Source organism: Acanthopagrus latus, chromosome 4 (genome assembly GCF_904848185.1).
Source record: "Acanthopagrus latus isolate v.2019 chromosome 4, fAcaLat1.1, whole genome shotgun sequence".
Lineage (NCBI taxonomy): Eukaryota > Metazoa > Chordata > Actinopteri > Spariformes > Sparidae > Acanthopagrus > Acanthopagrus latus.
In genome coordinates this window covers 20,760,173-20,776,015 of record NC_051042.1, presented here as the reverse complement: position 1 = coordinate 20,776,015, position 15,843 = coordinate 20,760,173, and the positions used below count along the sequence as shown (strand labels likewise).

Genomic DNA, 15,843 nt, shown 5'->3' with positions numbered 1-15,843 from the left:
CGGTATAAAGAGATCTGCACTGTGCTGACTGCTGGATCAGTGTATGAATACACGTTCTTATCTCCGCCTCTGACAACTCTGAACTCAAGGTGAACTATCTCTTTGCTTTCACCTCTTAAAGAGGGGACACATTCAAGTGGGTTGAGACGGCAAAGAGGCTCTTTGTGCGGACACGAGACAAACAAGTACCCACAGCTGATATTTTCATCCAGTTACGGTGTTTTTTTGTGTGTTTTGCCAGTCAAACGTGAGGGTGAAGAAAAGACAAAGGTGAGGTGTACGTGTGAGAACAGTCCTCCTTTGTTGCACCAACTCGTGTTTTGACACCGAGACACACGGTGCACGGGGTGTGAGTCACCTTGTTTCGTCATAATATTGTACAAAGCACGAAGGCCTGTCAGAGAAACAGGCAGGGAAATAAAGAGGCAACGATCCAACTTTTCTTTATCTAATCTACAGATTCTGATACCTCAACTCAGTTGATGAGAGTTTGTCAATAGCGAGTATCAAGCTGATACCAGTGGTCTCTTTTTATGCAAATTTAAAATCTGGATGGAACTCTGGATGGAACTTTTTCTGTACAGTGACGTGACGTCAGGGAACGCCGGGCACTGAAAACTGAATTCAGCAGCTACGTTAACCCATAGTGAAAACACTGCCATGCCATCACTGGACAATGCACACTGCTTCAAATCTCCACAGACTCTCTTGGTTATTTTCCCCACCTGCACTCTGCTAAAACACACCATACATTGCATCTAACTAACCATCTCACCCTAAAGCTAATAAATAAAATGACTCCCAATCAGTAAAAGACAAGTAAGGCAGTCATTTACAGAAAAAAATTAGCATTTTCAGAGAAAGGGGCATTTCATGATAAATGGCTGGTGGACAAATAGGATTTCAAACCAGCAGGGCCTTTTTCAGAATACTGGAGCTTTGTAATAATGTTGTTGTTGTTGAAATAATGAGCTGCCCACGCAGAAACACTTATTTTCACAATTACATTTTTGAAGAAACTATAACTATATTTATATGTGAAACGGTCATGTCATGGCTGATATCTGATTGCTTAATCAGGTGAATATCCATCTGGCAAGTCAGATCGGTGCATCCCTACAGGTACTTCATGAACTATCAACTATGTTCCAGTCATATTAGACAGTGTTTTTTAGACCTCTGAATATGTAAAATTCTGTAGTGTTGACCGGTTTGAGATTCACGGCTGCAGGAGGAACAAACAGGTTTGGGGCTGACACGACAGGAGCGTTGGAAAGTGTTCAGAGATGATCTATGAAGCCACATGCTCCTGTAGGACCAGCACACCAGCTCAGTTTATAACTCACAGATGATCCTGTTCCTATGCTGACACCTGGTGGACACTCTTCACCATGATCACAGAATCATCGAACACACACTCGAAATGAAACAAGCCGTCCACATTCATAAAAAATACACAACATTTTATTGTTTATCTGTATCTTTTCACCGTAGTGATGACGAAGAAAACCAAGCTAGAGTTGAGAATGTTTCTACTGTTAGACCTGCCGGATGTCAGTAAAAAGCTCCATGTTGGTCTCTAGTTTTATGTCACAACAAGGTTGTGTAAAAAAAAAAAAAAAAAAACATGAAAAAAAATGCAAAGTAGTTAAACTACAACCACAGTCTCAACTCAAGGTCCACTAACTGGATATTTTAAAGGTGCTCTTAACCACATGTTTGATTGTCAGCTCAGCTCTTCAGTAAACTGGTTCTGCTGCTGAAGATCAGAAGCCAACAAAAATGCTATAAAGCAGAACTTTACTCAAGATTACTTTGTCAAACTACTTTTTAAAATTCAGAAAAAAAGTGTTTAGTCCTTTACATTTTGTTATTGTAGAAACTGATGACATGCAGTCTATCTCACCTGTAAAAAATAATCAGTTTAATCAGTAAAACTGTTTCCTGTGGCTCAGTGAGTTCATGTTATCCGACCTCTTCAGCCTCTGAATGTAGCAGTTTGGGCTCTGACATTAATTACAATCAGCGTCTTCCTCATCAGCGTGTGATCCATCTGTTCACTGAGCCTGAGCACCCTGGTTCTTCCTCTCCTGCCACACCTTCTTCCTCAGATCCAGCTCGGCGTCGGTGAATGAAGCCGGACCCCAGTTGGTGATCCTCTGAGGTTCCTTGTTACCTAAAAGACCCAGTTATAAGAGAAGGGAGGGATAACTTACAAACTAATCACCCATCATGCATTTCATCACACAAAATACAAATTCTAACATAAGGTTGCTTTAATGAAGACAACCTCTGATGTTAAGTGATGGTGAGGTGCAGCATTCTGAATCCTTCCAGGTCATCCACACTAAACTGGAAAGACCATTAGGTCAAGGTGCTGAAACAAAAGAGAGCCTTTGCTATACTGTTGCCTAAAAGCTGAAGGTTCACCAATGTCTAAAATATCAAGATCTGACCTAACTGGAACTGAGAGGACCTACATACAGTACAGACTATACAGAAAGAAGAAAAAGTATTGACAGCGGTGTGTTCTACTTTGGACCATCAAGTGCAAATTTCAGACCTCAGAAATAAGGAGGATTTTGAAATTTAAGTGGTGGTCTGGGTGTCCTTGCCACAAAAATGTAGTCTGCACTCTGGTGAGAATCAGCAAATGAAATTAACAGAATAATAAGTTCACAGTTCACTTTGCCAGATCATGTTTTGCAGAATGATATAATGTCACATGGAAGTTAACCTTTGACATTTCTGATATAAAATGTCAGCTTTATTATTTTATCCTGCTAGACGTTTGTGTAAACTTTTGTCATAATTATAATTAATCTTTAAGTAATGGCCAAGAATGTCAACGGTGTGGAGGCATTTAAAACATGAATTCTTTCTTTCCAGGACTTCTGTAATTTCCTTGAGTATTACTTTCTCTTTTTCACTTCTCTGCCAGTTTCTCACTAACTCACAGAGAAGGCGATGCACAACAGTAAGGTGGACTACAGGCGGTGCAGCGCCAGAAACAGGTTGTGGAAACTAAAAAGGGATAAATGTGTGGAAATAATCTCATAAAAGAGAAAAACAGGAGAATAGTAACCCAAAGAGGGAACTGCTTGAGGGCAGATATCTCCATAAGTATGGCATTAACTCAAATTTGGGAATATTACATTGTAAAAATGTTTCAAAAACACATAAAAAAAAGAAAAACAATTTCCATGAACTAAATGCTGTTAATTCACAATTTAAACAGCTGTTATTAAGGAGCAGCATCATTTTTTTTCTACCTGGCTGGATGAGACGCACCAGCCCCTCATGTTTGGCCACCTTGTCCTTCCAAGTCTTTGTCTTGTTCGCTGCTCGTTCAAGCTTCCTGGACACCTCCTGAGTAAGACAACGAGAGAGTGAGAGAGGTAATGAATGGAATCAGACATGAATGCTGAGTTGATGTAAGAGAGAAGATAAATGAGATGGAGGATATTTTGACACAACTCATCCAGCAGGGGGTGCAGCTGCTGATGTGACTAACTATGATCCTTCTTCCTTAATGAGTCAAGATTTTGATGGATTAAAGGAATTTTAAAAAATAAAACAAACATGCTTTTGTCGATTACCAGATGCAAGAAAAGTGCCGTCTGTGAAATGGGAGAAAAGATCAGAAGTATTTTTCAGATGCCAGAGGACAGTTTCCACACTGACAGGAGATTCCTTGTGTCTCATTGTAAACCTCCACATGTGTGACCTGACCTCGTACTGCTCCAGCGCTCCGTGACGCTCCCTCTCCAGTCGATCCAGCTGCTGCATGGCTGCCTGAAGGTCTCTCTCCTTGGCCAGACGCTCGGCCATCAGTTCCTGCTTCTCGGCCTCGGTCTGGGACAGCGCCCTCTGCTGCTGCAGGTGGATATGCTCCAGCTCTGCCCTCTTGGCTGCCTCCTCCTCCAGCAGCCTGTGATGGAAAACACAGAAATGATGCTTAAAATGTCTTTAACTATAATAACCTCCCTACGGAAAATCCAATGGAACACGACTACTAACTGCAGCTCCAAAAATGTCAACAGATCTGTGATGATATATAGTAAATTAACATCTTTAAATATATATATATATACACATATATAGCTGTAAACTGGTTTGCATAATATCATTCAGGTCTTCATATGATTGTGTCTACTGTACAATATGTCAGTGTGTGTGTGTGTGTGTGTGTGTGTGTGTGTGTGTGTGTGTGTGTGTGTGTGTGTGAGACCTGGCCTGCAGCTTGCGCATGGCCTCCTCATCCTGTTTGGCCTGCCTCTCGTCCTCTAAGGCCTCCTCCAGCCGGTGGTACATGTCCTCCAGCTCCCGGACGCGCTGCAGGTACAGCTCCAGTTCACTGGACTTCTGAGCCATCTGCTCCTCCATCTGCTGACGCACCTGAAGAAGGCCGCACCGACACACATATGTAACATAATGATGCACATTCTTTCCTACCAGACAACTGAATCCAGTGTAAATCTTTACATTTCATACTGTAATGTAACATATGCTCTACTTGCTTTAACTACATGCCATTTAGCCTGTGTGTTGCTGCAGCAATTCAGTCTCACTTGAGTGAACAATGTTATTTTTCTTATCTAACACCCCCCCCCCCCCCCCAAAAAAATGAAAATGTAGTCATTATTTACTCTTCAGACGAGATGGACGCTTTTAGCTTTGCAGCTATAATGAAGATTTGTGCAAATGACATCTATTCAAATGCTTCTTCTTTTAACTGTATGGAGTCATTTTTTTCAGTTGTTTCTTTACATTATAAAAGAATCCTCAAAAATTTCTCATCTACTTCAGTTTTTTAGGTGAATGCTCCAAAAGCTTCAGAAATGTTTCCATCAGCATGGGGGCGAGTACATAATGACTGAGTATTCATTTTTGGGTGAACTCATCCATTTTTACTGAAGTAAGGCGATGATTCATAAATCGGTGCATTTCGACACTCAGGCAAAAGATGACTCAACATCATGGGATTTATCATTTAACTTCTTTTTATCTCGTGTTTCCTGGAAGGATTGAGCCAAAAAAAGACAAACTGAAAAAGTCCAGATTCATTAGTTTTCTTTTGAAACCTTGTGTAAGACCTTGTGTCCCCACATATGCCAACACTCATCAGCCCACATGATCAGGACTGAGGAGCAGAGTTGTGGCAAGCAGACTGAAACAAGGTGGTTACCATTTTCTCTCTCTCCAGGTCCAGTCTGTAGCGATCCTGCAGGTCCTCCTGAGTCTTCTTCCTCCTCTGTTCTTCTATCGCTCCTCTCGCCGCAGCCTCCTCCATTTTCTGTGAAGCATAAAAAAAAGAAAAAGGTGTTACCTTTCTGCTTGACTGGAGGCCACACAAGGCTACGAGGAATACACCCCATTATAAAACAAATGTGTCTTAATAGAGAAACTTTGGAGTGATTAATGACGTCAAATAATAAAGACTACAAGTCTACTGTTTACTGTTCTTGTATCTTTTAAAAAATATATTACTGAGTAACACCAGGGTGTATTTAGCGTAACAGTGAAGCATTCAAAAGCTGCAACGTTACTTCCCACATGATTAATAATTGGCCTTTTGTCATTTGAAAAAATCAAAAACAAACATCTGTCAGGGTAAAAAAAGAGAAGTGAGAAGCCATCATGATCAGCTACAGCTCTGAACACCATATGTTGAGCACTTTTCGCAGGTGCCTCTGATAAATATTCGTTTGCATAGTAGGTTTTACTTCCCTTTTCGCTGTGAGCGTTCTGCCGCATAAAGCATTTTTATACCCGTTTTGTATGAAGGTTATTTTAATCCAGGCTCTGAGAGAATGTAGGGAAGTGGACTTTCCTTGCTTGTAATGGAGTTACACCAACCCCCAGGTCATGAATGAGATAAATCAGAGATCTGGCTCGTCTTTAGGACTATTTAAACCAACTAGGAGAAAAAAAACGATTTCTGAAACTCAACATAAAGAGAGAAAGTGAAAACTCTTCATAAGAATTAGGGCCCGAGCAGATCTCAACCTGCAGGGACCGATTGTATCCGCAGGAATTCTTTCCTATTATTATTCTGCAGTTTTGGAGGCCTGAACATACCCTAAAAGTCACCAAATGTATCACATTTCTATGCCTCGTACTTATACGAACTCATCCTACAGATTTGACACTTTTTAACACTTTTAATTCAGAGACATATCATCTGATTTGCATGACATTTGCAGCTTGTATTCTCCACATCTCCACATCACACACTACAACATGACATGCAGTTAACAATCCACCAAACAAGGTGTGATAGCCTCCTCCTCGAAGTCTGTCTAAGTATCAAATGTGGATCAGTACCCTTCTCATAGCCTCCAGCTGTCTCTGTTTGTTGTCATTGGCCAACTGGAGCTGCTTCATCCTCACTGCCAGGTCCTCCTCCTCCACCTGCTGCCTCTGCCGGAGCTCCCTGCGCCTCAGTCGAGACTCGCGGTGTGGTGACAGCAGCCCCAACCTCAGCAGCTGGATGCATGTTTGAATAGCTGCAGTGAGATAGGGTGAGTATAACTGTGGCGCTTCAAAAAATTTGACAAAGATGACAAGACTCTTGATGGTGAAAAGGAAGTTACAGTACAGTTGAAAGTTACTAACTCATTACCTTGAATCCATTCCTGCCTCTTCTTTTTATCTGATGCACTGATCTCAAAGCTTTTATCAGTGCACTTGATGATAAACAAGCATTTCTTTCCTTCTTTGTCAGGCAGAGACTGCAGCAGAGAAAATGACACTTTCATTCACATTATACTTAAGGTACAAAACAAAAACAAGAAAATGCACTCATGATAACTTCAGATTATTCAGTTAATACAGCCCAACAGAATGATTTTAACATTAAATACTACACACTACATGTAGAAAACAACATTTCCTGACATAAATAAATTTACACAGCTGGACTGTTAACCTCCACACAGCAACTCCGGTCCAGAATGATGTCTCCTTTCTTCTCCACAAGATCCTCACAGACGTAGTATGACACTGAGTTGGGTCGAAGGACAAACCAGCGCTCGGTCCAGTTCTTCCTTTTGTGGCCTTTTTTCATCATGTAGCCCTTTAAAATACAGTGTGGAGAGGGAAAAACACACCTGAGAGACCTAATGAGTCACCTTATTACTGTGATATGCTAAAAAGAAAAAGTTATGCTAAGTATGGAATACACACAGACATTACATAATATACTGTAGATGTAATATGTATTAATTACATAGAGCGTTAGAGTTGAGTTTTAGTAAAGCTGTTTTATCAATAAATAGATGATTATGTGAAATATCCCAGAAAAGGAGATCAGCTACTGTCACACACTTGTTGTAGTATATACAGTTTATCTATCAATGTATTGACTGTTTCTGCCAAACCAAACCATAATTGAATAATAAGACAATATTTATCAATCTATGTCATTTTCTGTATAATCAAAGCACAAAACCCTACTACAATCAGAAGCGTGGCAATCAATATTGTGTTATTTATTTCCTCTTTTTGGGAAAATGATCTGATTTTACATGATCTACTTAAAAACAAAAGATAGATTAAAATTAGATAGATACAATTTTTAATAAAACAGTTATTTGTTTAAGGAAAAAAAAAAAATCTAGGTCCTCATCTGGGCTCATGATTTAGCCACTCTAATGAAGTTCCCTTTTTCTATATTTTCTTCGTCTTTTGACACATGTTCTTATATTTGAAGATTTTAGCACTGAATAGTGTCTGCGGGTTTAGGGGAGCCTGCGCTGTGCATACAGTAGCTGTCGAGCTGTAAGGGTTTCTGAAACAATTTCACCTACTCCCAAGATGTATGGAGAAGTCAGGTAAAACAACAACAACTTTACTGTAAGTCCAGTGCACTTTGGCTTGTGGCCTTGGATGACGCTGATGAAGGCCACAAGCTTTAAAGCACCAAAAAGTTCAATAAGAGCCGATTGCTGATAATACATACTGCTGTTGAGTGTGCTGTAACAAATGAAGGCGACTTAGAGGAACATGCAGCGTTTTCTTTCAACTAAGGGAATACACAGTACACAAGAGATCAATGTGCTGTCTAACCTGCTTGAGCACATCCAGTATGAGTTCCTGAAAGACCTCTGTGATGCCCATAGACAGGGTCTGGCGGTTCAAGCCCTTGCTGAAGTAACCCATCCCCACCAGTTCAATCAGCTCCCAGGCTGTCAGGCAGTTCTTCTTTTTGCTCAGCTGCAGCTTGTAATCTGAAAACTTATCCTCACTCCATCCGCTTCCCATGGCTTCCAGCAGCTTATGCAGGAAATACTCAATCTAGAGAGAGGGACCAGAAAAAGAGCTTAGGGGGATGTCAGGAAATATACCTACTCTTTGTTCAGGTGTTTAGTTTGCTTTAATTCCTCTCTTCCTCACCTCTTCAGTAATGATGACGAGTGGGTATTTTTCTTCCGACAGAAAGTTGAAAATGCACCAGACTTTGAACGCATCGTCATCTGAGATGAGTAGATGTTTAGTGCAGATATTCTTCTTGTAACACAGAGTCCAGCACATCTTGTTGAACTCCAGCACATCAAACTCCTCCCGTACCTGGGAATAAAAATGCAGCATTCAGTTGGAGTCAAAGTCAAACTGGTCAGCACCAGTGAGCGCAGTGTGTTTACAAATGCTAAGCAGGATACTGGTGTTTGTCTCCTTTCAAAACCTCGAGTCTGCAGGATGTGAGGTACAAACCTGATGCAATTAAATGCCTAATTTTCATTCAAGTCAGAGCCTACGAGACAAAAGGCAAGAAAACAGCTTCCAAGTGCAAAGAGTGAAACTCAAGCAGTTTACTGACTGACATGGGAGTTAGTGTTGCTACACTTCAACAGATGTGTGAGCAGTGTTTCACACTTCGGCCACTAAGCTGTATGGGCTGCCTGTTTTTCTTATACTATTTTGCAAAGAATGTAAAACAGAAAGTAACTAATTTCATCTACAAGTTTTGGATTTGTAACACAACCAATGAATAGATGATAGACACTGTTACTCTGAGTAGAAGTGGTTTGAACCATTTCCTCTCCTACAGACCAGAACAGGTCATGATTAGTCAGACGAATCTGTGTCATCCAGTTTCCAGGAAAAGCAGTGTGTGTTGGTTTGTTCTATTTCTGCTATTTATGAAACTGTGCAGTTAGTTTTCTGTTCATTTTTAAAAAAGCTATTGCGAGCTGGTTATGGCAGAGTGCAAATGTTTAGCATAAACAAGAGCTTTGCCGTAAGTAAAGTAAGGTATAAAAGGTTATTACTTAGTTGTACTGATGCAAATGTTTTCTTCACATCATATATCATATATCATATATAGAGAGCTGTCAAGTCCCAAAAACTGGCATTGAATGTCTGGTCAGATTTCTAATATTTTTGAGCCTATTCTCTGATCAGACAGCTCCCGACTGGAAGTTATTTATACAACGCCCTTGTACAGCTGCCTTTGTTTGGACAACGTTTAATAATTTAGAAATTCAGCTCCTTTTGTTAGAAAACAAAAAAAGCTTTGGGAGAAAAACTGTGACTGTATAACAGCAGCAGTTGGTTCAGTTCAGGGTTCGAGTTATGTGGGAGCCGGGGGGAGCTGAGCACTCATTAGGAGGTCTCTGAGCTCCCATGTAAGCAGTAAAATCATATATGGGATTTGCTAACACATTCCCAACAAACGTTATTTCACAGCGACAAAGACTGCACTTCACCACAAAGCCACCCATGGGGTCCAGTAGAACATTACACAAAACAGGCCTCTTTAAACTGCCTTAACTGCAAATGTGCCATTAACCCATTTGCACTACAGCCACTACATGAATCACCAGCCAATAATTTTTTATCAAATATATTGAACAGAAAGCAGAAGTATGGACTAGCTACCATGCTGCCGAACAAATGCAGCTGCTATTGAAGACCCTGAACATTATTAAGCCTGATTTTAAGAGCTACACCAAACTCAAATTATAACTCAAACCGTTTCAGTCGAACATTTTGTCAACTACAGACAGGTATCTGTCATCTAATCTCAAAACATCATTGTTGTAGATTACATATGGGATTTTTTTTTTATTAGCTGTTATCATGAAAGTTGATATGTGATTTAGTTTCCCTGCAGTCAGTTCACTGCTAACCAAGCCATCCATTATACTAGCTGGCAAAGGTTAATGTTTTGCTAATGCAGAAATCGAATCAATATTGACTCTCTCTGGCATGAGAGACAATCAGGCTTTAAACACGGCACGCAGCCCAGGGCTAAAAGGATTCTTAGAGCCGTGAGCCGCAGGCTGAGAAAGCTTTCACACTGGCACATTACAAAGTAGGCTAACCCAAGGGTTTGCAAGTTTATCCCATGAAAATTTACTTAACATGTGGCTAAAATGTAACAATGTGAAACCCATGGCATAGGTTAATGAGTGTGTATGAAAGGGGGACATGGTTATCCCAGGTGAGCTCTGAGCCCAGTCCTGGGTTAAAGATATGCAGAGTGAAAAGCCCTTTAATTTTGTGAATCTTGTGTTACTGTACTAACCCATGGTTCCAGTGTCTTCTGTCTAACTCTTGTTCATGAAATCTTTTTCTGATTTACACTATGTCACTATCATTGAATGGTTTGTCCAGAACAGTTTCAGAATCGCTTTCAGTGAAAACCTCAAAGGCCAACTTCTGTCTTTAACCTTTACTGTAGGTGTGTGCATAGCTTTATGCACCTACATGCATGGTGAGAGCAGAACAATGATGCTGAGAACAGAATATAATGTAATATTTGATATCAGCATGATTTTTGCACTAGCATAAAAAAATGTCAAATGATACCCAGCCCGTGTTGTTATTATTTTGTCAAATTTTAGTGTATTAAGTGAATTTAAGACAGAATACGATCGTCCCTCAAATGTTTGGGCCTGTTTGTCCCCACCTTGTCAAGAATGAACCTGTTGAGGTACGGCATGTAGCCCTGGTCAGACAGAGGCCCTTTATCGTCATCTTTGAAATGCTCTTCAAGGGCCACAGGGTCATGAGGGATCTTCATCACTGTGCACAGGCTGTGAGACAGCACCTAAAGAACAACAATATGAATGTCGAATTAAAATACATCAGCGAGGCACATAAAGAACACTCAGGACACATCAATATACAGCTATAGATGAAGCTCTCAGTTTTCAGATTTTGTGACCGCACATGCAAAAACCTCTCACTGACTTTTACAGGCATCACTGGCCAAGCATTGCTTCTGTTCTTGAAGATGAGCTTTCTTTTTTCCTTCACAAACAGTTTCTTATAACAGTCCAAAGGGTGGTTGTAGAAACTGTAGATGGCAGACAATTAGCTTTAAACTATTGCAGTAACATAAAGACCATTAATACATTTCCAAAAATAGGGACTTTTAGTGTTTTCCTGGCCCATCTGCAGTATTGAGAGAGCATATGTGCGAGATGAAAAACTCTGCAGGATCCTTGAAGTCAGACTGTGTCTTTGTGAGACTGGGCACACAGACATCACACCCAGCAGGGAAACTAACTCAAGCCCAGGCTGTCACACAAAAATACACCACTTATTTCGTGCCACTGCCACAATTAAGCATCCTGTAACGTGTTTTTCATGATCTGTGACTACGACAGACGTGGTCTAAATGTTTGCCTCTTTACGATGAGGATTGGTATATCAGGGCAACACAAATAAATGGTGGATAAATCTGAGAATCTCTCTCATCTTATCTCATTATCTGCTGCTTTATCCGTGAGGGTCGTGGAGATGTTACCGCTTTATCGCCCTTTTCAAGGGGTCGTGGGGGTTACTGGAGCCAACCCCAGTTGTCTCTCTGGACGAAGGCAGAGCACACCCTGAACGAGTTGCCAGCTCATCACAGGGCCCTTACTGATGGCAGAGGCCGCCACGCAAGGCGCCACCTGCACATCAGAAGCAATTTTGGGGTTCAGTATCCTGCTCAAGGACACTTCAACATGCAGCAAAGCTCCGCCCCAGGGGAGCAAGGATTCCAGCCAGCGACCTTCCAATCACCAGCAACTTGCTCTACCCGCTGAGCTACAGCCGCCCCAAATCAGAGAATCTGACATGGGCAATACAACAAACTGGCAACTCTACAGTATACAGTAAAATATACATTGTGTTGCGATTGTAGTGATTGCCTGTGTACCAATACAACAATATAACAATAGTCACATCCTGCATTCAAATATTACATTAGGAAAAAATATGTGTTTGTGACACTGAATCACATATTTCTAAAAAAGTCAGCTTTTCGTGACATTAGAAAACACAGCCCTGTTTTCAATGTCAGACATTTCCCACTAATCCAAGTCATGAATCCAAGTAGTATATTTAACTAGTTTAGGAAGTTGAAGAATTTTCTCAGCACGTAAGCCATCGGTTCATCACAACAATTCATAATCAACACAGTTAGAGGTTCATGTTTTAAATTGGTAGGAAGGGTGTGAAACATAATAATGCTGAACGTAACAAGTAATTAAAATGTAGTAAAAAGTACAGTGGGCTACTTGACCAGCTAAGTACTTAGCTCCAGTTCCAGTCATGGTGGAAAGTTTACACACAATCTAAAAGAACACGTATCTCATGGCAGTCTGCCGTTAAAATGATTTCTTCAATTTGTATCTTATTTTGCTGTGATGGAATGAGAGGACACATCTCACAAAACATTCATGTTTGGGTCAGTAACAAGCTTATTATAGGTCTTCTGAACATGTGACTGAATCTACTTGGTCAAAAATATACATAGTTCAACTTGAAGAATCAATTTTGGTGATGCAGAAAGTCATGTCCCTCCAACTTTCTTTGTAGCATGGCTTCTTAACATCCTCTGAGTGATTGTTACTGATAACAGCTTGTGACTTTTCTGGGCCCATTGTAGTAGAGCTTGATTGATACACCCACTACACTCAGCCACAAACACTACAATAGGAAAGACTAAGGAGCTCGGCATTGATCTGAAAGAGCCTGTTATTGATTTGAACAAGTCAGGAAAGTCACCTGGAGCCATTTAAAAGCAGTTACACGTCCCAAGATCAACTGCACAACACAACTACTGTTTGTAAGTATAAAGTGTAGGGCACAGTTGTGTCACTGCCACAATCTGGAAGAAAACGCAAACTATCACCTGCTGCTGGGATAAAATTGGTCAGGATGGTCAAGAGTGGACTGAAAACCACCAAAAAGCAAATCTGCAATTAATTAGAACCTGCTGGGAGACAGGTGTCAGTGTGCAGAGGTCACACTGTTTTGCATCAACATGAGCTCAGAGGCTGCCGTGCAAGAGCCCTCGTTCCAGACATGCAACTTTAAAGCTTGACAGAAGTTTGCTGCTGATCATATAGTCAAAAAAAAACCTTCTGGAGCAATATGTTTCGGAGGTGAATAGGGGAGGCCTATACCCCAAAGAACGACATACCTACTGCCAAGCATGATGGTAGTAGTATAATGCTGTCGAGCTGTTTTTGCGAGTGGATCTAGTGCTCTAAAGAAAGTAAATGGAATAATGATGAAGGAGGTTTATATCCAAATTCTTCAGGAACGGCTAAAATCATCAGCAGAAGATTGGGTCTTGGGTGCAGCTGGGTGTTCCAATGGGATATTCATCCCAAACACACATCAAAAGTGGTGAAGGAATGGCTAAATCTGGCTATAATTTAAGTTTTGAAATAGCATTCCCAAAGTCCTGACTTGAACCCCATCAAGAACATGTGGACCGTGCTGAAGAAATAAGTCCAAGGTTTAATTTTGATTATCCTGGTTTACAGCTCATGAAAATCAAAATCCATTACCTCAAAATATTAGAATAAAAAAGTATTTTGAAATACAGAATATTCGACCCCCTGAAAAATACATTCATTTATGCACACAATAATTGGTCAGTCCTTTTGCACAAATTACTGCATCACTGTGGCATTGAGGCGATCAGCCTTTAGCACTGCTGAGGTGTTGTGGAAGCCCAGGTCGTTTTGGCAGTGGCCTTCAGCGTGCTGTATTGTTGGGTCTGGTGCTGCTCATCTTCCTCTTGACCATACCCCCATAGATTTTGTATGGGGTTCAGGTCAAGCGAGTTGGCTGGTCAATCGAGCACAGAAATACTATGATCAGCAAACCAGTTACTACTGTTGCTGGAAAAGCAAATCAGTATGTCCATACAGTGTGGAGATTTTCCTCTTCCAGCATGACTTGGCAGCTGCCCACAGTGCTGAAACTAGTTTCTCTTCATGAGCTGTAAGCACTTATCATCAAAATTAACACAGAAAAAGGGTTTGAAATGTTTCACTTCACGTGTAATGAATCTAGAATACATGAATATTTCGCGTCTTGAATTAAATTACAGGGACAAAAATAACTTTTTCATGATATTCAAAGTTTTTTTTTTTTTAAATGTACTTGTTCATTACAATGTACATGTTCAAGTGTATGTAAACTGTACATTACTGTGTGTCACACTGAGCATAAGTAGCACAAAGTTTAAATAAGCTAGCTTGGTGAAGTGCCAGTGCCTTCTGAATTGCACTTGAGTAAATGTACCACCACTTCTTAAGGTAACTAACACTGTACATTGGAGCTTAGTCGTGTTATTATCACTCGAGTACACAAAAATGTCATATTGTTAAAGGAAAACCACGAGATGTGCGTCACTAGCCGTTACTGTCCCGCAGTCAACGTTCGACCGTTAACGTTACACGCGCACAAACGTAACGTTAGACACGAAAAGTAACGTTACCGTTCGACACGCCGGTAGGTAGTCTGAGTGTGTGTTCCTGGTGATGGCGACTGAACTTCTCAACACCACAGAAAGCAGAAGTGAACGCACCTTTAACTGAGATTTGGAAACTTTCCCACGTTGGTCCACGTCCAGTGCTGTGAATGCGTGCCATATGGATTTCAAAAGTTCCTCTCGAAGCCACATTTTGTCTCAGCCGCACCAGAAGGACCTGTTGTGACTGTCTGTCTGTCGGCTGGGTGTTGGTGGGGCACTTTCTTTGCCTCTCAAACATTCAAGTGCAGGCGAGATGTCGGTGGCGCAGCAGGGACCAGCGTGATGACAGCGCCACACAACGTTTACTTCACTTTATTTGTGCTCTTGTGAACAAGCTGTCAAAGCCACACAGGTTTCTCATCAACTGCATTTCAGCAGGGAGTACTCAGTAGACGGGTCAGAGTCCTGCACCGACTGTATCAACTAGTAATTAGATAAATGTCCTTTAAGTATCAAACTAATGAGCTACTTTGCAGAGGACTGCAGCTCATGACTGCTTTCATTATGGATTAATCGATAGTTTGGTTTGGTTGAGAAATGACCCCAAATGAGTGTCCAAACCTCAAAATTATGAAAAGCTGATGAAAAGTAATCTTATGTTAAAGTAAACCCTTACATTTGACCAGCTACATGTTTCCACGTTTTTGGTATTCAAGTATTAAATCATATCAATAAAACTCGTAAACAAATTAATGTCAATCGACTGATGATTTCAACTACTTGTCCATACTGTTGGTAAGCTTTTCATTAAAAAAAATAAATGAATAAAAAAAATATATTATAGGCTTTTAATGTGTTTTGCATGCAAAATATTCCATTTTAAAGTAACTATAGCTGTCAGAACAAGTGTGATGAACAGTACAGTACTTGTACTTGTCAATGTACTTAGCAAATCCTACTTGTAGTTAGCATGCAGCAATGATGGAATATAACTATTACCAGTGTGGCAGAGTAATATTTACTTTTAGAAAGTTAAAGTAAATATGATGTTAAAACATTAGTTTGGTTAAAAATCACCCCTACAAATACTCTTAAAATATCTGGCTTCATCAAATTTACAAATAAATGACATG

General features: G+C 40.5%; 1 protein-coding gene across 2 annotated transcripts; it reads right to left on the bottom strand.

Moving 5' to 3' along the window:
• Positions 1-1,607: 1,607 nt before the first annotated feature.
• On the bottom strand, positions 1,608-15,381 carry LOC119017933 (switch-associated protein 70-like). 2 transcript variants are annotated; one of them, XM_037095129.1, is made up of 12 exons: positions 14,735-15,381; positions 10,916-11,056; positions 8,398-8,571; positions 8,071-8,298; positions 6,932-7,078; positions 6,626-6,734; positions 6,328-6,509; positions 5,189-5,296; positions 4,232-4,398; positions 3,733-3,931; positions 3,273-3,369; positions 1,608-2,176 (listed from the first exon to the last, which is right to left on the bottom strand). In XM_037095129.1, exons 1-12 carry the CDS (start codon positions 14,918-14,920, stop codon positions 2,058-2,060), a joined length of 1,857 nt encoding a protein of 618 aa, XP_036951024.1. In that variant the 5' UTR covers positions 14,921-15,381; the 3' UTR covers positions 1,608-2,057. The 2 variants fall into 2 exon arrangements, with proteins under 2 accessions (XP_036951024.1, XP_036951025.1); XM_037095130.1 differs by having other exon boundaries at positions 14,825-15,375.
• Between the last annotated feature and the right edge of the window lie 462 nt (positions 15,382-15,843).